This window comes from Pomacea canaliculata, linkage group LG1 (assembly GCF_003073045.1).
Source record: "Pomacea canaliculata isolate SZHN2017 linkage group LG1, ASM307304v1, whole genome shotgun sequence".
Classification (NCBI taxonomy): domain Eukaryota; kingdom Metazoa; phylum Mollusca; class Gastropoda; order Architaenioglossa; family Ampullariidae; genus Pomacea; species Pomacea canaliculata.
In genome coordinates, this window is record NC_037590.1 from 31,202,394 (window position 1) to 31,228,785 (window position 26,392).

At 38.1% G+C, this 26,392-nt stretch overlaps 3 protein-coding genes across 3 annotated transcripts in view; all 3 read left to right on the forward strand.

The window, feature by feature from the left end:
* Nucleotides 1-1,625: 1,625 nt before the first annotated feature.
* On the forward strand, nucleotides 1,626-3,257 carry LOC112568369. The gene is made up of 3 exons (XM_025245652.1): nucleotides 1,626-2,015; nucleotides 2,369-2,494; nucleotides 2,921-3,257. Exons 1-3 carry the CDS (start codon nucleotides 1,940-1,942, stop codon nucleotides 3,055-3,057), a joined length of 339 nt encoding a protein of 112 aa, XP_025101437.1. The 5' UTR covers nucleotides 1,626-1,939; the 3' UTR covers nucleotides 3,058-3,257.
* Nucleotides 3,258-11,668: 8,411 nt separating this feature from the next.
* LOC112568274 overlaps nucleotides 11,669-26,392 on the forward strand; it is a 70,275-nt gene continuing 55,551 nt past the window's right edge. The window contains exon 1 of the mRNA XM_025245519.1: nucleotides 11,669-12,012. Coding sequence (XP_025101304.1) covers nucleotides 11,937-12,012 — 76 coding nt within the window. The 5' untranslated portion in view covers nucleotides 11,669-11,936. The remainder of the gene's footprint in view (nucleotides 12,013-26,392) is intronic.
* On the forward strand, nucleotides 19,527-22,478 carry LOC112568380. The gene is made up of 3 exons (XM_025245674.1): nucleotides 19,527-19,986; nucleotides 21,485-21,610; nucleotides 22,031-22,478. The coding sequence occupies exons 1-3, from the start codon at nucleotides 19,911-19,913 to the stop codon at nucleotides 22,141-22,143; spliced, it is 315 nt and encodes a 104-aa protein (XP_025101459.1). The 5' UTR covers nucleotides 19,527-19,910; the 3' UTR covers nucleotides 22,144-22,478.

The following is a 26,392-nucleotide window of genomic DNA, read 5'->3' on the forward strand; positions in this document are numbered from 1 at the left end:
TAGTCATCGCCATCCTCAAGTGAATTGTCGTCCACCGCAGACTGTTTTACTGTGCAGATGGTATAAACAGCGGTCATGAACTTTGTCTTTTTGTTCACGCGCACACCATCTACAGACGGCGCCACCATCGGGCACGTGACAGCTGCGGTGACTCAGGGTCCGTCAGTGCCAGGCACACTAGGAGTGTACACGTGGCAGCTAGAGGAGAGCACTTTGACCCACCTCACATGGAAGCACGACTTTCTGTTTGATCTCGCAGTGTAGCTTCAGAAAAGGTCTTACCTCCATCAGCCCACTTAAACACTTTGAAGTTCTCATATGGGTCGCTTGTATTGTGCCTCCTTTTATCTCTCCCGTCACATTTTTCAAGTTCGTATTTTATCTTTACTCTCCTGTTTTTAGAAACAGGAAAAGGGTAAACCTCAGTGACACGTTGTCTTTTACCTACTCTCTTCAACATTAAATAGTTTCGATCTCAAAGTCTGTACAAAGTTAGAAGCCTCGTTGTGTGTCAACATATTCCTACAATGTCTCGAATGCCGTTTTCAAATGTGCATTAAAGGTGTGCAAAAGTAGGAGACGAAACGGCTTCAAATTTTTTTTTATTTATTTATATATTTTTTCGTCTCTCTGACGATTTGAGACACAACTTTCGGGTGCAGACACCTACCATTTAAACACATTGAAACCTCGATTTTCGTCGATAATCCGTCCGAAAACAATCGGCGAAATCTGAAACCGACATAAACCGAGGAAATGTTTTCCAAATAAATTAATACCAATCCAATCAGTTTTATTTTCGGCAGCCCAGAAGTCGACTGTTCGATCAACCACCTCTACACAAATAAAAAATATAGTACACTACAAGAGTGATACGCAATTAAAAACCGCAAAACATTGTAAAGCAATAAAATTGTTTGGCTAGACTCGAGTGGTGATGCTCACAACGATAAACAAGACCACACTGAGCAGGAGAACACGTCAGTCGCCCTTTGTTTTCGTAAAATTAACAGCGAGGTCGGGTGGGCACTCCGACGAAAACCGAGACAAATTTTTCGTGGAAAAATCGAAGATAACCTAACTCAAAACACTAGTTTCGTTGTAGTTGAGAAACAAGAGCGAGAAAACGAAATGGACTAGATGAATACAGGACTTTGTTCCCTTTTTTGATGATACAATCTGTCTTTACAGCAGTTGTTCAAAAACGAAAGAGATATAAAGATAGACATTTTCAAATGTAATGGTAGCAGCAGTTGTTAAGAGTGAGGAAAAATCTTCGTTCCCTTCTGGAATGGCACCAAACTGACTTTTAGAAGTTGTTAAAACGAGAGAAACTGAATTGGGTTGTCTACAAAAGCATCGCATTAACAAATTTCTGTATTTTGCTACTGGATTAGCGTTGCCATGGGTTCCTGTTGCGCTGTTGCTGTTGCCACGTCAGGTAAAAAGTCACAACAGGCAACGACAGGCTGAGGTGTTGCAGCAGGCGAGATATTAAAAACAGATGGGGAGTTACAGAGCACCAAACGTCTATACACACACACCGTACCCAAAATTCTTTCCATTCAAGGCCCCTCCACCTCCATCACCTTCCACTCTGTCAGTTCCCCTCACATCCCCATTACCACCACAGTTCGAAATCGCCAGTTAGGTGAAAACACACTTCTATTGCAAGTACAAGACAATTAGCCCCCTTCCATGATATCTCCCTCTTCACACTGTCATGTGACATGGTGTGTGAGGTATAAAGGCCATTGCAGGTGACCAGCAAAGCTATTGCGAACTCACCTTTAGGTGGAGTCACCTGATCACCCAACAAGAACATAGGAGATCACCGACTGGCTGCCTGCTACACGCCCCGAGTAGTCTCACCATTGCAGTCACCACTTTCACCTGAGGAAAGACAAGAGGCCGCGAGTTCTCACTGCACAAGACCAACATGACAACAACACATCAGTTAATGGCCGCCGCCTTCTGCCTGTGCGGGCTTTTGTTTCTTTACCACGTCGACTCCGGTAGGTTTACTTCACCTGACGTTTTCATTTTAACTCATCTATTATTTTCCGTTTGTAAAACAATGTTGTGCTTTGTGACATGTTAGCATCCAGTGATCTTAGGTGATGGGTAACAACTATGCAGTCGATAAGAACACATCTAAGGCTAAATCTCATTGTCATTGAGAAAGTAGACCTCTACCAACACTATTGATTGTTATCTGGGGCACTATATTTAAAAACCATTTAATGTATCATTGCCAGTCGCCCGATGATATGTTACTCAGGGAATGTGAAGATCCAGTATTAACACATTTCCGGAGAATAGCAAAGACTCGATCACAGAAGCAAGACTGACGTGCTTTATGTTGCAGTCAACAGCTTATCGTGCAAGACTTGTGATGAGACTGATCCCAACTGCTACTCCGGAGACGTCGCAGATGAAGATTGTGAGCCCGACAGGCCTTACTGCACAATTACTGACTTTAAGTTTCCAAACGGTAAGCAAACATTTGTTTTTCGTTTTGTCTGTTCGTCCGTGAGCCTCTCTAGTGCACTACTACACTGCTGTATTACTGTCATTGTGTTCTGTTTGCATTCCTTACCTCTCTGTAGTCATGGGCGCAAGCCTTCGCTACATTTCATTGTTCTTTCCTTCCACTTAATTATGAGCTTCCTCTCTCTCTGTTAAGTAGAGGCAATAAGAAAAGTTTCTTTATAAATATTGTGGGGACGTTTATTGCATCAAATTTTAGATAGGTGAAAGTATATAGCGAGAGAAAGTCAAATATATAGGTGTGAGGTTGATATATTACAAGCAGGTGAAGAGATGCATGGGTAGATATGTAGATGGATGAGTGGAAAGATAGATAACATTACTTTATTTCACTTACCTCTGCTAAGTCATCTCCGATTCTGCTCATCAGAACTCCAGTCCTCCAAGATATTTCGTGGCTGCAGCGAAGACTCACTTAACGAGTGTAAGGTAATAAGCACGGAGCTTTCGTATTGCTCTTCGAGCTGCGAAACGGACGGCTGCAACAATGAACCCAAAAACCCATGAGAAGAAGACTAAACTTTCTGAGGACACTTTGTCAGAAACTGTCATTGATACAAAATGCATTGTTTAAGTTAAGCAGACATTCCTGCCATTGAAGGTTTTAAAAATGTTTTTGTCGGTTTCTCTTAAATACATGGCGACATCTGACATGAAACTGTGCAAATTTTGTCCAAAAAACTGAAGAAAAACAGTTGTAAATCTCAGTTGTTTCACTGTTGTTTCTTTGTTATGCGAACAAATGTAGAAATGGATGTGATTGTGTGATAATTCTACATCTTATTTAGAAACAGTTAAACGGTAACCCTTAGTGCAACATTATCTTTCTCCTTCTCCTTAACATAAAAAAAGATTCGATCTTAAGGTCTGTCCAAAGTCGGAAGCCTCGTTGTGTGCAGATGATTTCGCTCTCTTCATCCGAAGCATCTTCCTACCTTGTATCGAATGTCATTTTCAGAAGTGCATTAAGGGTGTGCAAAAGGAGACCAGACGGCTTCAGCTTTTCTTTTACTTTCTTTCTAAACAATTTGGGACGCAACAGGCGGGTGCAGACACCTACCCGTTATATCATATTTACACCTTTTAGCCTCTCGTGGCAGTCTGATAATCTTCCTCACAAATATAATTTTAAAAAGAAAGGTTGTGGTCGCGGACTCAAGGGATTAGAAATCACGCTGGTATAGATGAAAGCAATGCACACTTGTAGTAAAAATAACATTGAGAGGTTGACAACACCAGCTACAGGTTATTTCGCTTAATTGAAGTAGACCAGGGTTGGGAAACGTCTGGCCCTTGGTCAATCGCAGGTCTCAGTCCATCTATAATTTTTCTAGGACAACAAAAAGTGTTAACAAATTCTATTTTTTACTATAAACTAAAATAAAACTACTAAAGTAATTTTTGAATGAAAAGTCAGAAAGTCTATTTCGTAATAGACCGGACACTGGACAGAATATATGTCTGAGCACACTCGTATGCTTCTCGTCGCAGCCCGCGGCCTCTATGGACGTTTGGGACAATTAAACATGGATGTCACCTTCTGACCCCGCCAAGAGTAGACCACTTTCAGTCTGATATCAGCGTTGCGTTCTTTAAAAAAAATACAAAACAAAATAAAATATCTTCGACATTGCCGTGTACCTGTGTACAGCTCAGGCCTACAAAATCCAAATTTATCCTTTCATATACTTTCAGAAGAGAAGCAAATGTAATTGCGTATTAGGTCAGGACCCCTTCTGAACGCCCATAAATACATAGTGTAACTTAAAAAGTCGTTAGAATTTGTGTATGGCTGTGTAGGAAGATTGGTGCCACAGGTGGCACAGAATGGAATAATTTGTCTTTGGCATTGTTTAATCCAAGTGCGACAATCATCACCATTAATTTGTAAGTGTCCCCTCCCCAGAACACTAGCGGGACAGTTCGGTAGATGACAGCCCCTGAAGTCTACTGTTCCACCAACAATCATCTACACAAATAAACAAACATAACATACTACTTCAGTGATACACAATTACAATACAGTGTAAAGCAATAATATTGCTAGGCGCGTGATGATGCTCATCCAACGATAAACAATTCCACACTGAGCAGGAGAATGCGTGCTCGCCCTTTGTTTTTGCATAATGGGCACTCCAACGAAACAGAGACTAATTTTTCGTGGAAAAATCGACGATAACCTAAGTCAACGAAAACCGAAGTTTCATTGTAGTTTAGAAGACGAGCGAGAAAATGGAATGGAAGAGATAAATATACAGAACTTTGTTCGTTCTTTGACGATATCCCCTGTCGTTACAGAATCGTTCAAAAACAAAAGACATAGATATAAAGATAGACGTTTTCAAGTGTAATTGTCGTTCCTCTATTTCATGGTACCCAACTGACTATACGAAAGTTGTTAAAAACAAGAGAAAGGTATATAAAGATAACTGTTCCCACCTGTAATGGTATCAGCTGACTTTAAAGCAGATATTCAAAATGATATACACCGAAAGACGTAGAGAGATATGAAGATTATATTTCCCGTCTTGAGTGGTACCCAAATGACTTTATAGTAGATATTAAAACGAGAAAGATAATATAAGGACAAGCGTTCAAAACTGTAATGGTACCAGCTGATTTCATAGCAGATATTTAAAATAATATATTTATATATAGAAAGATAGTCGTTCTCTTCTCAAACGGTATCAGCAGAAATTAAAACTATAATAATAGAATTAAGATAAGCGTTCAAACCAGTAATGGCATCACTGACTTTGTTGAATTTATTCAAAATTAAACTGAGAGATATAGAGATAGTCGTTCCCATCTTGAATAGTGCTTGTTACCTTCACAGCAATAGTTTAAACGAGAGCGAGGGGAAAAAAAGAAGTTCCTATCGTCAGTTGTACCACCTGTCTACATAACGGATTTTTAAAAGAAAAAGAAAGGACAGTAATTTAAACAACTTAATTCTCACTGTAGTCTTCTGTTGTCCACGTTTAAGAAGTGTGTGTGTGTGTGTTTTATCCTTTATTTCTGACTCTCAGTCTATTAATTGCAGTACGTAGGCAGAGTCTGATAATGTTAAGCGTGGAGAGCCTCACCAAGTGGTGGGTATCCCGCTATACAAGCATCCTGTTAATTATCTTCGATGGAACCAGTTGTCTTTATAGCAATATTTCAAGGTGCACTTCTAGAAGAACACCATCTATTAATATCGCTTAAAATATCAATGACTTTTTTGCAGATGGCGACTGATGGAAAATTTAGCAATAAAACCTTTGATAGTTTGAGAAGTTTATGGCAGTTAGGAAATGTTCTCTCAAACAACTAAATTTTTATTACTTGAGTCATCGCGTGTCCCGCAGTCTAGGACGGAATGACCGTATCGGAATGTTGAAAACATGTGGACATATAAATGTTTTTATTGTGCTGTATAGCATGTGCACAGTAAAATGCTTTTTTGCCAAGACATTGACATACGCATGAAATTTGTTGTCCACGGCACAGTTTGTTTTACTGTTTAAATAGTATACAGAGTGGATAAAATTTTCATTTATATTTCAATGTGTAGACCATGCAATGATGGTTGTATTATCCCAGACATCGGGCATGCGACACGTGCAGTGACTCATGGGATCGTTAGTGCCAGGCAGACTGGGAGTGTACCTGCTGCAGAATGACTAACACACTTTGACCCTGTCTGACCTGCCAACCTGACCCTCTCCTTGACACTAAAGTCTGCCTCTAGCAAACGTGTTCCGTGCCTGAACCACAATAAACGCTTTCAACGTTTTAGGTGCTTTTGCCTTTTAACATCTTTTATTATTGATGCTTTTTATTTCACGGCTGCTTCCCACATTAACTGAAAGAATGGTGGTTTTAGAGTTGAAAGCTTCGTTGTGTGTTCAGGATTTTCCTCTCATTTTTCGAGGCAGATTCCTACCTTATCTCGACTGCCTTTAACGGTGTTAGTGACAGAAATCGGCTGGAACCTTTATTTTAATTTATTTTTCGTTTCTGAAAGTCCTGGAAAGAACAATAACTATTAAGGCAACAAAGACCATGTGTTGTGGATAATAATTTCTCTTTCAATGTGTAACTTTTTTTGGAGTATGATTACCTTTCTAGTAATATAACTGACTAGTGTGGAGATCTCCATGGCTAATCGTCTTTTTCTGTTAATCTGAGTGAAGCTTTGTGTGTAGTAATGATCTGTGTGTATTTCTTGTGCAGTTTTATATATTCCTGGATTTAATTTTGTGTCAGAGCCATTTTAATTCTTTTATACACCATTTTATTTCTAAGATCACATGCATGCAACGTTCTCCAAAATCGTCTTCAGCCAGAAGTGTCTGTGTGTCATGTAATTGTATGTATCCCGGCTATCGCAAAAAATATGCACCTACATGTCCCTCAAAATATCCGCCAGTATTCTCATTTTAATTAATATAGTAAATAATAATAATAATAATGATGGGGTGTTGCGCTGTCTGCCACGTCCGTCAGAAAAAGTCACAACAGACAACGACAGGATGACGTATGAGATGAGACATTAAGAAATGCATGCGGCGTTACAATTGACCGACACTTTCCCCCCAACTACCCATCCCAGCCTGCAAGAACTCTTGGGTCCCTCATGGGACCTCTTCGGGAAGAAAGTTGGGTCCCTCTCGGGTTTTGGAGGCGGGACCCTAAGGGGACCTCTTAGGGAATTCCCACAGGTTCCCATGTTTTCCCACGAAAGACCCACCCACCTTCCCACCGATCGCCCATGAGAAGTCGTGTTTTCCCATCAAATTCCCCACTCCCACTCCCCTCTTGCTGCATCCTCACCCTTTCTCACTTTTACTTACACTGATACACAGGCTTGCACACCATGAAGAAACATTCAACAGCTTTTCAAAATCTCGTTTCCTCACAACCCATAAATAGTAGGCAAGAGATATCATTAAACAATTTTATTATTTACACCAAAAACTATTTTAACAGTTTACATTATTTAAAGCATTAAAGTTGTTTTTGAACATAAGCATTCATCCAATTATTTACATACAAATTACAGTCAATAATTTTTTACCCCATGAAAGTTATTTTTGAAATAATTATTTATAACATAAAGTCCAACAATTTACATAAAGATAGAAAAATATGACACCAAAAAATCGATCCATAAGTGGTGGAATCCCTGTAGAAGAAAAGAAAAAGTTACAATGTATTTACATATTTTGATTTTTTGCTGTGAAAGTAGAACTAACCTCTCACATAGATGAAAGCTTAACTCTTTCTTTATGCACTCAACACAGGTGGCCGCTCACTTGTTTATGCAGTATTCACATTGGGCTGATGCATTGTTGTAATTTTGTTTAGGCCTATACAGCTCGTGGTTTAAAAGAAAAACTTAATAAATAAGATAGTTTAGGCCTTTATGAACACAATTATCTCCCTTACATGTCGAAGGACGTATGTTTGAACGAAAGTCTCGCCAATGTTCTACACTGGTGTCCAGACACTTAATCCCCAGACACTTCATCCCAACGCTTCAACCTTAAAATGAAATTTTAACGATAAAAATTATGAAGCCAGCGAAAAATTTAATTGCAATTCAAAATATTATTTTCATATAAACATCACAATAAGTTTTACAAATAAAATACTTTAACTAATGTTGTAGATGTTCAAATGACGTTGAAGTTAATAGCATGATTTAAATATTATTAATGTATTTCAATATTTATTTTAATTGTAAAACTTATTGTGATGTTTATATGAAGATAATTATTTGAATTTCAATTAAATTTTTCGCCGGCTTCATAATTTTTTATAGTTAAAATTTCATTTTTAAGGATGAAGCATTGGGGATGAAGTGTCTGGGGATTAAGTGACTGGGAACCTTCTACACTACCTGTCCTTTTCGATGGTACACATTGTGAACATCATGCATCTGAAACGTCGAATAACAAAAGAAAGAACATCCCAGAGGATATTCCTGCTTCAGATGAAGGAGAATTTGGCCACTAATGGTGTAAAAATGGTTTTCATCTGCTCCCGAATTTTTTGTTTGAAATGTGTAAAAAAAAAACATTTTCCAAACTTCACATAATATACCTAATTTTGGTTGGATTATCATAAAAGTGAGTTCACGAGCAAGATTACGGTAAAATTGTTCCACTTCTACACATTTTGATCTGTCATAATCAATTTAAATTTCTGTTCTATCTTGTTTAGTTATTTTTTTAATAATTTTTTGAAAAAGGGTAAATTCATGCGTACAGGGGGGTTTGACCGCCTTTAGCCTTGTGTAAAGAAAGAGTTAAAGCTTTCATAAATCTACTAATTACTAGTGAGATTACAAGAACTTGAACAAGAGTCGAATAAAAAGATTTTGAAACGGTAATGTCTTGATGGCCATTTGTGTGTATAAGAAGTTTTGGATAATATCTGAAAGTAACCAATTAATCTTTAGTACAAAAAGTAAAGTAAATAGGCCTACTGAATAAATCCACGAAGAATAAAACAATGCTCACATTAATAATTTTAACTTGACAAACTCATTTTGTAATTCCACTCACCATTAGATGGCATCACCCTTTGAATCATTCCTAAATCCATGTCTCTTGGACTGCAGCTGTGCACAAATAGAAATTGTAAGGTAGACTTAAATGCTATTGTAGACAATAATAAATTTGTAAATGTAGAGAAAATAATACTTAGATTCACTATTTTTCAAAAATTGTTCGGAAACTGTCCTTTTAAGTTCATATTGACGTACACCTCAAAGAAATCAAACCAACAAAAACTACACACCAATTAATATACTTCTCAGCTGAAGTGACTGAAACTTTTTCCCCTTTGGTTCCACTGAGCCAACTCTGAAGAAAGCAGCCGTTTTAAAATTCTCCGTGCACGAGAGGTGCTGAACCTGTTACAAAAAATCTTTAGTTGTTTCCACCATGTAAAATACTACAATACAAATGCAAAAATAAATTAATTCACTGGATTGGGTAAGTTTAAGATATAATGCTGAACCCTACTCCACTGATGAGGGATCAATGGTTGCATGATGAATATAGCTACAAACCAGACCCAGTCTCTTAAATAAACCTAGTGGGACTTCAGAGAAATAATGGCATTAAGTGACTCAAATCACCAAGTTAATTAAGAGTTTTAATCAAAGCTGTTCTTTATGAAAGTAAACAAATTTAGTGGTCATAGTTAATAGACACAGCAGACTGCTCATTTTGACACCATGAAAAGCAAGTGACAGAATTATTTTATAAATAAAAATCTATGCATATAAAATACTACATTATTTTGTACTTCAATAAAATGTGTATTATTTTTTAATGCAAATATTACAACTGACCACACATTTCTTGTCAGGAGAGTTAACCTGTAAGCCGATGCTATGCTGCCTGTTTGTTAAATGGTTTATCAAGACTGTAAAGCATAACATACATATTAACTGATATATTAGCTAAAGCTAAAGGTAACATTTAAAAAAGGTCTCTAGTACTAACACATTATACTTAAATGACATACCACTTTTGTTCTAATTCCTTTCTTCATCAGCTCCTCTTTCCCCATATTTTGTAGAAGCAGGGTGACCCGATTCAGTTTGTGAACTACATTCTGTAGTGTTTTGCTCTGCTCATCAACTTTGCTGAGAACTCTGTTCAATAATGTATCTGAAATCAAAATATTTTTAGTCTTTAAAGTAATGACAAAACTAAACTATAGATGTAAGTCTATTGACAATTTTTTTAATTAACAAAAAATGTTTAGATGGATATAATAAGGATGTGCATGTACACCATTAGAAACACAAAACCTGTGCTTGTATAGTGATCCTCATGAAAATCATAGAGGGAGACAAAATAAACTTACTGGTAAAATTCACTGAGCCAGACCTACAGTCAGTGTGATCTGCAATTAAAGATTGTTATAATTAGTTCTTTTTGTAAATCATGTAAAATAAAATGAAATAATGGCATGCAGCATTTTAAGAGAATAGAAAATATCTGTGATCAGATATGTGATTGTTAGAAAAATGACAGACTTTGACAAAGTTCATTGCATAGCTTTGGATTTCATACATTTTGTTTTAATTTTAAAGTGTATAAGTACAAAAATAAAATTCTTTCTTTTGCTTTGCATTAATTTTCCAAAATTTTAGTTGTTCAGAAAGCAATTAAATGTGATTGTCCTGTTGCTTTCCCCTAGAATGCACCAAGACGGACACAAACGTTTGGTAATCGCCGCACCACTGTTATTGAGAAAGCAGACGACGAATTTCAAGCATGACTCAATGAGTTAATGTCATAGATTTCAACTTCGAAGTTAATCATCAATAATACGAGAGATTGTGTGTGCAGTGTGCTTTACCTCTTGACTAGTTGATTTGAACCCATCATGCACTGTCATCTTGCTTCCGCCAATCGTATTCGCGCTCAACATTTCTTTTCTGTAATTAGTAAATACGTGCAATTAGTAGGCAAGAGATACGATTAAGCAATTTGATTATTTACAACAAGAAGGATATGGTTAAACCATTTAAATTATTTACAGCACATATAGAAGACAGCGTCATGTAAAAGCGAGTTGCTAGCGATGTATGTGTGAGACCTGCCGGGTACAACACGTGAAACATTTCACAAAAAGCACTACAATACTTATATATGATCATAATTATTCATGACTATCCACTGTTATAAAGTATAGTTGTTTTAATGGCATCTTTCACTTAACTTTATTAAGACTTACTTCAGAAATCGGCGGTTGTTTCACTTGAAGATGGACGTACAGTTCAAAATGTCCGCGCGCAAAGAACCGGCCGGTGTGACCGGGTACGTTGTACCTTTCACCCCGTAGCTACACGCGCGAAGGGGAAGAGAAGGGTTAGGGTTAGCGGCTGGAGGGATGCGACACGATCACGTGGCTACCAAATCGAGCCCGGCTGAAGAAAAAAAGCGCGATGGATGCGTCAGTTTAGGATCGAATTACACGCTTCCCATCCCAAAGTCTCACTTCCCTATCGGGGCCGTTCAAACACCCAAGGCCCTTGCAGGCTGGGATACCTCTTCCATTCATCACCTCCTTTCATCTTTTGCTCCCCAAGTTTCACGTAAATTCTACATTTATCAGTTAGGTGAAAGCACTTTTCTATTGCAAATACAAGACAACAACTCCTTCACCATAATGTCACACCAGCGTGCCACAGTGGTGCATATGATATAAAGGGCCAATACAGGCGACCAATAAGAAGTCACCACATGTACATGAAGAGGTTTTAAAGATCACCGACTAGCTGCTTGCTACACACTCCGAGTAGTCTCACTATTGCAGTCACCACTTTCACCTGAGGAAAGACAAGAGGCCGCGAGTTCTCACTCCACAAGACCAACATGACAACAACACATCAGCTAATGGCCGCCGCCTTCTACCTGTGCGGGCTTATGTTTCTTTACCACGTCGACTCTGGTAAGTTTATTTCACCTGACGTTTTCATTTTTACTCATCTATTATTCTCTGTTTGTAAAACAATGCTGTGCTTTGTGACATGTCAGAATCCAGTGATCTTCTGTATGGGTAACAACTATGCAGTCGATAAGAACACATCTAAGACTAAATCTCATTGTCATTGAGAAAGTAGACCTCTACCAACACTATTGATTGTTATCTGGGGCACTGTATTTAAAAACCATTTAATGTATCATTGCCAGTCGACCGATGTTATGTTACTCAGGGAATGAGAAGATCCACTATTAACACATTTCCGGAGAATAGCAAAGACTCGATCACAGAAGCAAGACTGACGTGCTTTATGTTGCAGTCAACAGCTTAACGTGCAAGACTTGTGTTGAGATTGATGCCAACTGCTTCTCCGGACAAGTGGCAGATGTCGAGTGTGACACCGACTTCACTTACTGCATAACTCTTACAGCTACTCTTTCAGATCGTAAGCAAACATTTGTTTTTCGTTTCGTCTGTTCGTCCGTGCACTACTACACTGTTGTATTACTGTCATTGTGTTCTGTTTGCATTCCTTACCTCTATTTAGTCATGGGCGCAAGCCTTCACTACATTTCATTGTTCTTTCCTTCGCCTTAATTATGAGCTTCCTCTCTCTCTGTTAAGTAGAGGCAATAAGAGAAGTTTCTTTATAAATATTGTGGGGACGTTTATTGGATCAAATTTTAGATATTTGAAAGTATATACCGAGAGAAAGTCAAATATATAGGTGTGAGGTTGATATATTAACAAGCAGGTGAAGAGATGCATGGGTAGATATGTAGATGGATGAGTGGAAAGATAGATAACATTACTTTATGTATCACTTACCTCTGCTAAGTCATCGCCGATTCTGCTCATCAGAAACCCCGTCCAAGAAGATACTTCGTAACTGCACCCAAGATCCACTTGACGGGTGTTACAAACTAACCCCGGATATTAAGTTTTGCTCTAGGACCTGCCAAACGAACGGCTGCAACAATGAACCCAAAAACCCATTAGAAGAAGACTGAACTTTCTGAGGACACTTTGTCAGAAACTGTCATTGATACAAAATGCATTGTTTAAGTTAAGCAGACATTCCTGCTATTGAAGGCTTTAAAAATGTTTTTGTCGGTTTCTCTTAAATACATGGCGACATCTGACATGAACCTGTGCACTTTGTCCAGAAAACTGAAGAAACAGTTGTAATCTCAGTTGTTTCACTGTTGTTTCTTTCTTATGCGAACAAATGTAGAAATGGATGTGAATTGTGTGATAATATCTACATCTTATTTAGAAACAGTTAAGGGTAACCATAGTGCAACATTATCTTTCTCCTTCTCCTTAACATAAAAAAAGAATCGATCTTAAGGTCTGTCCAAAGTGGGAAGCCTCGTTGTGTGCAGATGATTTCGCTCTCTTCATCCGAAGCATCTTCCTACCTTGTATCGAATGTCATTTTCAGAAGTGCATTAAGGGTGTGGAAAAGGAGACCAGACGGCTTCAGCTTTTCTTTTCTTCCCTCTCTCTAAACAATTTGGGACGCAACACGCGGGTGCAGACACCTACCCGTTATATCATGTTTACACCTTTTAGCCTCTCGTGGCAGTCTGATAATCTTCCTCACAAATATAATTTTAAAAAAAAAGGTTGTGGTCGCGGACTCAAGGGGATTAGAAATCACGCTGGTATAGATGAAAGCAATGCACACTTGTAGTAAAAATAACATTGAGAGGTTGACAACACCAGCTACAGGTTATTTCGCTTAATTGAAGTAGACCAGGGTTGGGAAACGTCTGCCCTTGGACAATCGCAGGTCTCAGTCCATCTATAATTTTTCTGGGACAACAAAAAATGTTAACAAATTCTTACTATAAACTAAAATAAAACTACTAACTTAGTTTTTGAATGAAAAGTCAGAAAGTCTATTTCGTAATAGACCGGACACTGGACAGAGTATATGACTGAGCACACTCGTATGCTTCTCGTCGCTGCCCGCGGCCTCTATGGACGTTTGGGACAATTAAACATGCATGTCACCTTCTGACCCCGCCAAGAGTAGAACACTTTCAGTCTGATATCAGCGTGGCGTTCTTTTAAAAAATACAAAACAAAATAAAATATCTTCGACATTGCCGTGTACCTGTGTACAGCTCAGGCCTACAAAATGCAAATTTATCCTTTCATATACTTTCAGAAGAGAAGCAAATGTAATTGCGTATTAGGTCAGGACCCCTTCTGAACTCCCATACATACATAGTGTAACTTAAAAAGTCGTTAGAATTTGTGTATGGCTGTGTAGGAAGATTGGTGCCACATGTGGCACAGAATGGAATAATTTGTCTTTGGCATTGTTTAATCCAAGTGCGACAATCATCACCATTAATTTGTAAGTGTCTGTATTTTGAAAAATTGGGAAAAGACAGCAAGACCTAAATGTACACAAAATATAGTTTGAAAGTTTTTATTTGAGACAGTCATTTGCACATTTCTTGTCCCTTATACTGTTCTCGACACCTTTCATTTTATTAAAAGACTCTCTTCGGAGCACATGGAAAACACAAAACCAGAGACATTATCTAAGAAAAGAAGGAAACACATTGAAATCTCGGTTTTCGTCGATAATACGTCCAAAAGAATCAGTGAAATCCGAAATCGAGGAAAATCGAGGCAATTGTTGCCATATAAATTAAATTATATCCAATCAATGTTTTCTGCACACTTCAAAATATTTTTAAAATACATTTTATAGAGAGTAAATATAGTGTTTCACAGTAAAATTAATAGGAAAATAACATAACATTAATGTAAAAGACGGACGAGCCAGTCCCTTCCCCAGAACACTAGCGGGACAGTTCGGTAGATGACAGCCCCTGAAGTCTACTGTTCCACCAACAATCATCTACACAAATAAACAAACATAACATACTACTACAGTGATACACAATTACAATACAGTGTAAAGCAATAATATTGCTAGGCGAGTGATGATGCTCATCCAACGATAAACAATTCCACACTGAGCAGGAGAATGCGTGGCTCGCCCTTTGTTTTTGCATAATTAGCAGCGAGGTCACGTGGGCACTCCGACGTAACAGAGACTAATTTTTCGTGGAAAAATCGACGATAACCTAAGTCGACGAAATCCGAAGTTTCATTGTAGTTTAGAAGACGAGCGAGAAAATGGAATGGAAGAGATAAATATATAGAACTTTGTTCCGTTCTTTGACGATATCCGCTGTCGTTACAGAATCGTTCAAAAACAAAAGAGATAGATATAAAGATAGACGTTTTCAAGTGTAATTGTCGTTCCTCTATTTCATGGTACCCAACTGACTATACGAAACTTTTTAAAAACAAGAGAAAGGTATATAAAGATAACTATTCCCACCTGTAATGGTATCAGCTGACTTTAAAGCAGATATTCAAAATGATATACACAGAAAGACGGAGAGAGATATGAAGATTATATTTCCCGTCTTGAGTGGTACCCAACTGACTTTATACTAGATATTAAAACGAGAAAGATAATATAAAGACAAGCGTTCAAAACTGTAATGGTACCAGCTGATTTCATAGCAGATATTTAAAATAATATATTTATATATAGAAAGATAGTCGTTCTCTTCTCAAATGGTATCAGCAGAAATTAAAACTATAATAATAGAATTAAGATAAGCGTTCAGACCAGTAATCGCATCACTGACTATGTTGAGTTTATTCAAAATTAAACTGAGAGATATAGAGATAGTCGTTCCCATCTTGAATAGTGCTGGTTACCTTCACAGCAATAGTTTAAACGAGAGCGAGGGGAAAAAAGAAGTTCCTATCGTCAGTTGTACCATCTGTCTATATAACGGATTTTTAAAGGAAAAAGAAAGGACAGTAATTTAAGCAAATTATTTCTCACTGTAGTCTTCTGTTGTCCACGTTTAAGAAGTGAGTGTTGGTGTGCGTATGAGGAGAGAGATAAAGAGAAATTGTGTGTATGTGTGTGTGTTATCCTTTATTTCTGACTCTCAGTCTATTAATTGCAGTCCTTAGGCAGAGTCTGATAATGTTAAGCGTGGAGAGCCTCACCAAGTGGTGGGTATCCCGCTATACAAGCATCCTGTTAATTATCTTCGATGGAACCAGTTGTCTTTATAGCAATATTTCAAGGTGCACTTCTAGAAGAACACCATCTATTAATATCGCTTAAAATATCAATGACTTTTTTCCAGATGGCGACTGATGGAAAATTTAGCAATAAAACCTTTGATAGTTTGAGAAGTTTATGGCAGTTAGGAAATTTTATGAGACAACTAAATTTTGATTACTTGAGTCATCGCGTGTCCCGCAGTCTAGGACGGAATGACCGTATAGGAATGTTGAGAACATGGGGACATATAAATGTTTTTATTGTGCTGTATAGCATGTGCACAGTAAAATGCTTTTTTGCCAAGACATTTTCATACGCATGATATTTGTTGTCCACCGCATAGCTTGTTTTACTGTTTAAATGCTATACAGAGTGGATAAAATTTTCATTTTTGTTTTCATGTGTAGACCATGCAATGATGGTTGTATTATCCCAGACATCGGGCATGCGACACGTGCAGTGACTCATGGGACCGTTAGTGGCAGGCAGACTGGGAGTGTACCTGCTGCAAAATGACTAACACACTTTGACCCTATCTCACCTGCCAACCTGACCCTCTCCTTGACACTAAAGTCTGCCTTTAGCAAACGTGTTCCGTGCCTGAACCACAATAAACTCTTTCAACGTTTTAGGTGCTTTTGCCTTTTAACATCTTTTATTATTGATGCTTTTTTATTTCACGGCTGCTTCCCACATTAACTGAAAGAATGGTGGTTGAAAGCTTCGTTGTGTGTTCAGGATTTTCCTCTCATTTTTCGAGGCAGATTCCTACCTTATCTCGACTGCCATTAACGGTGTTAGTGACAGAAATCGGCTGGAACCTTTATTTTAATTTATTTTTCGTTTCTGTAAGTCCTGGAAAGAACAATAACTATTAAGGCAACAAAGACCATGTGTTGTGGATAATAATTTCTCTTTCAATGTGTAACTTCTTTTGGAGCATGATTACCTTTCTAGTAATATAACTGACTAGTGGGGAGATCTCCCTCGATAATCGTCTTTTTCTGTTAATCTGAGTGAAGCTTTGTGTGTAGTAATGATCTGTGTGTATTTCTTGTGCAGTTTTATATATTCCTCGATTTTGTCAGAGCCATTTTAATTCTTTTATACCCCACTTTATTTCTAAGATCACATGCATGCAACATTCTCCAAAATCGTCTTCAGCCAGAAGTGTCTGTGTGTCATGTAATTGTATGTATCCCGGCTATCGCAAAAATATGCACCTACATGTCCCTCAAAATATCCGCCAGTATTCTTATTTTAAGTAATATAGTAAATAATAATAATAATAATGATGATGATGATGATGATGATGAACAATTTGGCGCAGTTAACATCCCTTCCCCTTCCTCTAAGAGCGGCCCGGTGGCGCAACGGTTAGCGCTGTTAGCGCCCGTCACCAATACAGTGAAGGTTGGCTGCCCAGAGTTCATTTCTCGTCTCGGGCACTCTGTTCTTTCTCTGCACGTGGCATCTGTTTACAGGGCTGGCTGCTTGCCGTAATATAGCCTTAGTTGCTGACACGGCGTAAAACACCAATGCCCCCCCCCCTTCCTCTAAGCAAATTGCAGTGGGTCTAATTTACTCTTTACAGATGATAAGATGAGATTTTTGACAATTATCTTGACAGTTTTTATTACTGGGGAAGTTATTAGGCTGACTAGGATTACAGTGATACCTCGGTTCTCGAACATAATTCGTTCCGGGAGGACGGTCGAGAACCAAATTGTTCGAGAACCGAAGCAATGAAACCCATAGGAAATAATGGAAACTGGATTAATTCGTTCCAAGCCCCAGAAAATGCCTATTTACTGGCCTAATTTGTATATAATATGTAGAAAAACATGAGTCTCAACAAGAAATAAGAAATAAAAGCGTATTTATTAAAACAAAAACAAAATAAAATGTACAGTACAGTACAGTAAATTGTGTTTCATTTACTGTACCTGTACCAAACTTTATGGCAGGAGGGAATGAATGTGGAGGGAGGAGGGAAGGGGGATGGTTATTGTTTTGAAGGGGAGTCCTCTTCAATAAAAACAGAGGGTAACTGCTCTTCGGGTGTTTCTGTTCTCTGTATCTTTTGCTGAGGAGAATCAGAATCTTGCTCTGCAGTTGCTTGTCTGATTTCTTTACGGAAGAATTTGTCAATTGTTTGCTGTTTTTTTCTTCTTTGCAAAATTTTGCGGAAAGTGGACATAACATTGTCATTAAAAATGTTAACTGCTCTATTTTGCTACCACTTTATCAGGGTGATGTTGTTCAACAAAATTTCGATTTCTGCCCATTTTGCACACATTTCATGACTCTCTCCACAAAACGTGACTCTCTCTCTCTAGCACTCACACTGATGACGCAAGCAAGGCGCGCTGGCCCAATGAACGCCATTCGGCTCAACTTGGCTCATCTCGGACGTTCGGATGTTCGAGTTCCAAATATTTGTTCGGATTCCAAGACAAAATTTTCTCGAATTTCCTGGTCGAATACCGATTTGGTCGAAAGTCAAGGCGTTCGAGAACCGAGGTATCACTGTAGTTTGTTTGTTTGTTTTTGGGGGGTTGGGGAGGTGGGACGATGTTGTAAAGTTTCGAGGGTGCTGGAATGTGCCCTGAGTCGAGAGAGAGTTGAGCGAGATGTTGAAACACTCCGCCCAGTTGAACAGCACAGCAGTGTAAGACACGCCCACGGATCCCATCAGCCCCTGCGCTTTCATGACCTTGACCCGCGGTAGAAGTTTTGTCACGCGACTTGAAAATTTATTATATCGTTATCGGAGACAAGCGACTGTCTGAATTCCCTAACTTTATCAGAAAATTCAGTGTTCTGAGAACGTGCATAAAAGTTATTCAAAACATTTCGCAAGTCCTGATCGCTCTCCCCATTGACTTCGACTGATTTCCTAGTGCGGTCTGTCTTGTGATTAACAGACGCCATAGACTTGACCCCTGACACGCATTGGAAGGTCAACGGCACAGTCACGTGACTCTACCTTTACATTGTCTTGTCGCTTATTGATAGCGCCCTTTACTTCTCTATCCGTAGATCTTTTTCAAGGCATCACCGGTAAAATAAATACAGAAATATTTTTTTTATTTAGAACATTTTTAAATCTTTTGGGTACCCTCGGTTTGTTGTTTGGAAATATGACAATGGTTTTACTAGGTATTACAGAATAAACACAAAAAGAAATGTAATTCATCAAAGCAATCATACAAGTTGTACAAAAACATTTCCCACCGCACAATCAAAGCAGCCTCGCAAACATTCAACTCATTCATACATTCAAACTTCACGTAGTGAACTACAGCTTTCATGCGTTCACACACAGGCCTGCACACAGTCGTGGTAAGAAGTCCCAAAAGATGACGAGGGTTGCTGTTGCGCGTCTGCCACGTCAGGAAAAAAGTCACAACAGCCAACCACAGGCTGACGTGCTGCAGGAGATGAGACAGAAGACAAACTTGCAGCATGACAACTGAGTGACACTTTCCTTCCACCTACCCAACACTCCTTCCATCCACGCCCCACAACATCTTTCACTCGCCCATTTCTCTCATGGTGTGTGCGATATAAAAGGCCCTTACATGCACCAGCAAGGACATTACGAATTCACATTTAGGTGGAATCACCGACTCTACAAGCAGACTAGCTGCCGGCAACACGCCCGAGTAGTCTCACCATTGCAGTCACCACTTTCACCAGAGGAAAGACAAGAGGCCGCGAGTTCTCACTCCACAAGACCAACATGACAACAACACATCAGTTAATGGCCGCCGCCTTCTACCTGTGCGGGCTTTTGTTTCTTCTCCACGTCGACTCCGGTAGGTTCACTTCATTGGATTCAGTTGGGTTTTTTTGTTTTTTTGGGTTTTTTTTTTTTTTTGTTTTTTGGTTTTTGTTTTATCTTTTTGTTTTACTCATTTGATTTTACTCCTTTCTTTTAAAAAAAAAAGTTGTGTTTTTCGACCTATCAGTTTTCGGCCACCTTAGTACATACGACTAACATGCGTAGAACTCCAACAACATTGGAGACCAATTACATGTTTGTAGTTCAGGTGTCAGGTAAGAACTAAGCAGTCGATAATAACTAAACAAATCAAAGAATATTGCTAAGCTCAATAATGTAGACGGTCTGACCTTTGGGGAGGGGGGGGAATTTGGTGTTTTACGCCGTGTCAGCAACTAAGGCTATATTACGGCAAGGCAGTCAGCCCTGTAAACAGATGCCACGTGCAGAGAAAGAACAGCGTGCCCGAGACGAGAAATGAACTCAGGGCAGCCAACCTTCACTGTATTGGTGACAGGCGCTAACAGCGCTAACCGTTGCGCCACCGGACCGCTCTCTATCCTTTGGGAGACACGTAGGTGACAATAGGTGTACCTAATACAATCTTATGCTTATTGTAACACACAGGGGAAAACAGACAAACATCAACGATTATGATGATAACTTGCTGAAGCTCTTGTACATTTGTAGTTTAGAGTAGTAGACTGTAGCGTATTCACAATTCACATCATCTCGACTTACAAACATAATCACACATCACTAAGGTCCACATCTGTTGCTTCATGAAGTCAGTGGCGTTAGCACTTTTATTCCTTGCAGAAAGATCTTCAATATATTTTTACTCCTACAAAGGACTGCACAGTTTTTTTCTTTCAATACAAGATACTCTCACAATGCAAGGAATATGAGTTGCAAAGTTTATTGACTTGAATAACTTTTCTTACAGTTGTGTTGATCATATAGTTAAACCATTTATAACACACTTTTTATTACTGGTGATAGATTCACTCTTTATTTTTAAATGGCCTGCTACGTGGAAGTTTCTGTAGCAAGTAGACACATATTTCAAATACAGGCTGTAGTCTCATAGATTACTCTTTTGTTTCCAAAAGCCGCTTATACAAGTCTGTACAGCTCAAGTGTAAAGTGTAATTATGTATCTCTATAAAAAATCATTTTTACAAATCTGAAAATTATTAATAAACAGTTAAAATAAAATAAAACAAAAATGACAGGTTTGTCTGTAACAAAAATTTGAACTATAGATGATATTAACTTTTTATTAAGAAGTAACAATTAAAAAGCACAAAATACAAATTCATTAAACACTGACTTCAGCGCCGACCAATTTGTGATAAAGAAAGCGGCTGTGTATCGACATCATGTATTGTTATCAATTTAAGTGGTACGTGTAGTAAAACCACCAGGTGTGTTACTCAGGGAAGGTGTAGTGTAGATGCAATAGCACTCTATTTCCAATAAAGACTTGATCACTGGAGCAGGACTGACACACTCTGTTCTTTGTGTTGCAGTGAGCAGCATCAGTTGCAAGGTTTGTAATTACACTAACCCCAACTGCAATGAAGGAAATGTGCCAGCCACTGAGTGTTGTCACCAAAGCAATCAGTGCGTCACTATCGTATTTAACACCAGCGCATGTAAATAAACATTTGTATTGCATTTTGTGTATGCGTCCGTCTGTGGGTCTCTGTTGTGCACTCCCACATTGTTGTTTTTACTGCCATTGTATTTGTTTACCTCCCTCTAGACATGGGAGGGAGCCTGCACTAAATTCATAAATTTTTTTCTTCCTTTCTTTTAATTACGGGTCTCTGTCTTTTATATATATATATAATAAAATTTTCGTTTATTGCATCAAATCGTTTTGATTGGACAGACAGATAGATAGAAAGATATGTTAAGACAAAGAAAATGGTGCAGGTAAAATAATGATCAATTCCCAAATAGGGAATAGATGTATGGTTAAATAAGTAGATGGATAAGTAGAAGGATTGATAAGATTACTTTTATGTAGCCCATTATATGCAATTACTAAATGATTGCCCTTTGCATTGCAGACTCATATAACATTCGAGCCTGCGCACACGGACACGGAAGTCCTGATCGTTGTTATGTTCTGGGTGGTTACATGAATTGCTACGACTATTGCTGCTATGACAACTGTAACTAGTTGACATACCATGAGAAGACGGCATGTACCATGGTCATTTTTTCAGAAACCGTCATTGACAGACGGAAACTATTGCTTTTGTTCTTCTATATTGTAAGAAATAAGTTTCAATGACATTTAGCCAAATTACACAGCAAACAAACCGTATGATTTCACTTTAAAGTCGTCTTTCATCTATTGCTATCCTTCATCGGAAAAGTTATAAGCCGATATTGCTGTTACTGAAGACTTTCGATAATATTCTTTCGGTTTGTCAAAAATTTATGGCGACATCTTACATGAAATTGTTTTATTATTCTGCAGAAAACTAATAAAGTCTAGAGTTGCAAATCTGAGTTGTTAAACTGTTGCTCCATTGTTGTGTGAACAAATGTAGTTATGAATGTGATTGTGTGATACTTTTACTCCAACTTATTAATATCTATCCTTCTTTCTCTACTTTTGACTTCTTATACTATATTGTACTTATTTCTTCTTTCTATTCTGTCTTTATAGTGTCTACTTTAGGCTCTATGTACATTCTTATCTCTCTTCTTCTCATTTGTTATCCCTACTGCTGTTTCGCTCTTTAACTTTCACTGTCATTGAGATGTCCAGCTTTGGTGGGTAGGACTTTGCCAAATAGCTGGTCATCCTCAACAGTGTCCAGAGACTAGATTTGATAGATAAAAACTGCTTACATAAATATCTTGACTTCTTCTACAATAATAAACATTTTCTTCAATTCAATATGCATCCAAGAAATTCTAAGCGACTCAGACAACAAAAAACATCAAAGACTTTACCTCAACTTTTCTTGTCTAAACCTGGCAATAAAGGGACAACACTGCTGTGACGTCTGAGAAATTAAAAACTGTACTGGTTCTTACAAGATTATGTAATCAGTTAGGTACAGGAGAAAAGAAGAATCTTAGAAGCTGTAGGTCCAGTTTACCTATCTAAATAAACCTGTAAAGATTTTTGTAGGAAAAAGGTAGAATTAGAAAATTATCATTGCACATGAAAGGTCCACGAATACCAACAGAACGAACATATTTTCTTAATGTCGTTTTTCATTTGTTTTCCTTTCTTGTGTTCCATAGATAGAACATCGTTGACACATTAAAACCTCTCTTGTTCACATACTTAAAATACAGGGGAAAAAGGTTTTAAAAGAAGCAGAATAACAGATATCGTAACTTTTACTCAAATTCTTAATTCCCAAGACAATTAAATTGTGAACACTAAAATAATTATTGATATATTGACAAGAAAGATTGCTTCATTACAAATTTTTACTAAATCATACAACGAATTTAAATAAAACGATGAAGTGGTTACTTCTGTTTCGATAAGTATATGGGATCTGATTTTCCATTACATAATAAAAACATGATACACGTGGATACCAAACTGCATCTCCGATGGAGTTAATATGTAATCTTTAATTTTTAAAACTTTGTAAAATCTTTGTAAACTTTAATCTCGCTGTTGATAGGGGTAGCGTTCTATGACCATGTTGGTTCATACAATAAAAATAAATGATCGTCGACTTTGTTGTGTACCTTATTAAAGTTTTCAGACCTACAAGTGTCCGAAAGTCTCTAGAGACATACTTTCCAAACAGTTGTTTATTTCTCTTTTGCTCACCTTATTACAAAAGGGTGGATGATGGTGACTCAGAGAGGAGCAGTGTCAAGCAGGTTGAGATGGTATGTGTTAACACTGTCGCAAAACTCTAGCTTCACTAACTAGAGTGAACCACCTTTTTAAATAGATAATTTTAATGTCCCGCAAATTATAAATATTGTAATGACTTTTGGAGGAAAAAAATGCTCCATTCTCCTGGAGTAGACAAACCTGCAAATTTCAAAAGTATTTAAACATAAGCCACGACTCTTTTTTTCCTAATGTCTAACAATCTTTTGCAAATTCCCACACATTTATAGTAATATGATATTTGCATTATTTAATGTCAGAAGTGTCTTTGTTCTAGCCCTTTTATCGACAAAATCAGTCAGTAAACCAGCAAGTTGTTTCTCGTATACACCCCTACTCTGTCTCCAAATCCAGCAAAGAGAAATAAAGAGCAAGTACTGTGTATATCATCATCGTTACCATAACTGTCGTAGTCGTCATCAATTCTGCATCTTGTTACAGGATATATAGGGCTCTACACCAAAGCATCATCACTGACATAGGTTTCTGTTGTAGTCTCTTTTCTTTGGCTAAGTATCATGGAAAAAGTTTTATTCAGACATTCCTGTTATTGGAGGTTTTAAAAAATATTATTTTAGGTTGTAAATTTATGACAATATCTACCAAAAAAATTTTTAATCATCAGAAAAACTGGAAAAAGCAGTTGCAAATCTAATTTCATTGTTGTTCCTTTGTCAAGCCATACCGCCCTTCCACCATTCTTCTTTCTTTTCACACTTGTCTTTCTACATTGTACTTTGAACTTTCCATCCGGTCTTAGCGCTCTTCCTCTAATTTGCCTCATGCTGCCTTTTTGTTTCCCACATCAGCTTAACCCCTTACACAATAAAAGCAGTTGAGATGACTGCTGTACAAACCACTCAAGCTGTCACTTGGCGATTCGTTAAATTCCTTACACTTTGCTGTCACTGAGATGTCCAACGTAAGTTTGTCGGTAAAAACTTTGCTAAATACTTCTGTGCCTCAGAAGGGTTCATATAATCAACTGCTTCTTTAATTAAATATGCATCCAAAAACTCTTATTGCACAAGAAACTAAAAAGTTTAAAGACTAACAGGCATCTTAGGCATGTCTTACTCATTAGTGACTCATTTACTTTGTGGAACTTCGGAGCATCTTAGTAACCTTGCAGAACTGTAACCAATCTTAGGAAAAATAACAATCATTTCACTCTCGCTATTCTTAACCTGGTTTTCTGTTGTTTTTAATACCCTATCATTGTCCACCTCAACACCATCCACTACTTTTTCGTACAAAGACATTGTCTTCATTTGAGGTCCTGGCTATTGTAGAAATCACTGAAATAATATTAGACCTGACCAGGTCGAAAAGGTCACGTGCAATTATAGTCAACTGCAGTATCCGGCTGTATGTTTATCTTTATGGAATAGGTTCAGTCCTTGTGGTAACGTACCTGGGACATGTTAGTCCAGAGTAATTTACATCTCTGACCGCCGACCTCCTGATATATTTGTGCGGCATGGGCAAAACATGACTAACTAATCTTTTCATTTTTTTTTATTTTTTTTTTTTTGTAAGTGGTTTTCCTGACTGGTTAAAGTTTGGAGATGCGGTGGTAAATGGGTACATGACTTAATACAGAATGGTTGCAGGAAAAGGTTCTGCCTGCAGGCGGTGTAAGGTCTCCGAAATCGTTTGGTCTCGTCCTGCCAAGGCAGCCGCACTTGGTACACAAGTGAATCATCGCGTGTCCCACAGTCTACTACAGAATGACCATATCGATCATGTCTGCACATGAACATAAATCAATAACCGCGCTGTATACCACCTGCACAATATAAAAACCAAACTGTCATAGCTCTCCGGATATGAATCGTGAAGCGTGTTTTACTGTGCAGATGCTATACACAGCGGTTATGAACTTTGTCTTTATGTGTATACACAGACCGTGCAAGACCGTCGTCTCATTACAGACCTCGAGGGATGCGACACCTGCAGTGACTCATGTGACAGTCAGAGGAAGGCAAACTGGAAGAATACACGTCGACGAAGGACTAAAACACTGTGATTCATCTCAATTCCGCTTTCAAACTGTTTTTGAGCTGGCTCATCGATTTATGTTTCTTCAAATAAAATTCTCTGTTGTCCCACAGTGAAGACCTCCCCGACCCTACTTACAAGTCCAAAACAAAGAGAGAAAAAGCACGCACTCTGTATATCATCGTCAATCGTCCTCTATCATCATCCATCAACCATCATCTTCTTCCTTGTCATCGTAATCATCATCAACTAGTTTCTATATTTTGTTACAGTACGTATAACCAAAAGCATGATGTATGATGAGAGTTCGTGTTGCGCTGTCTGCCACGTCCGTCAGAAAAAGTCACAGCAGACAACGACAGGCTGACGTATGAGATGAGACATGAGAAATACATGCGGCGTTACAATTGACCGACACTTTCACCCCAACTACCCAAACCTCTTCCATTCATCACCTCCTTTCATCTTTTACTCCCCAAGTTTCAGGTAAATTCTACATTTATCAGTTAGGTGAAAGCACTTTTTTATTGCAAATACAAGACAACAACCC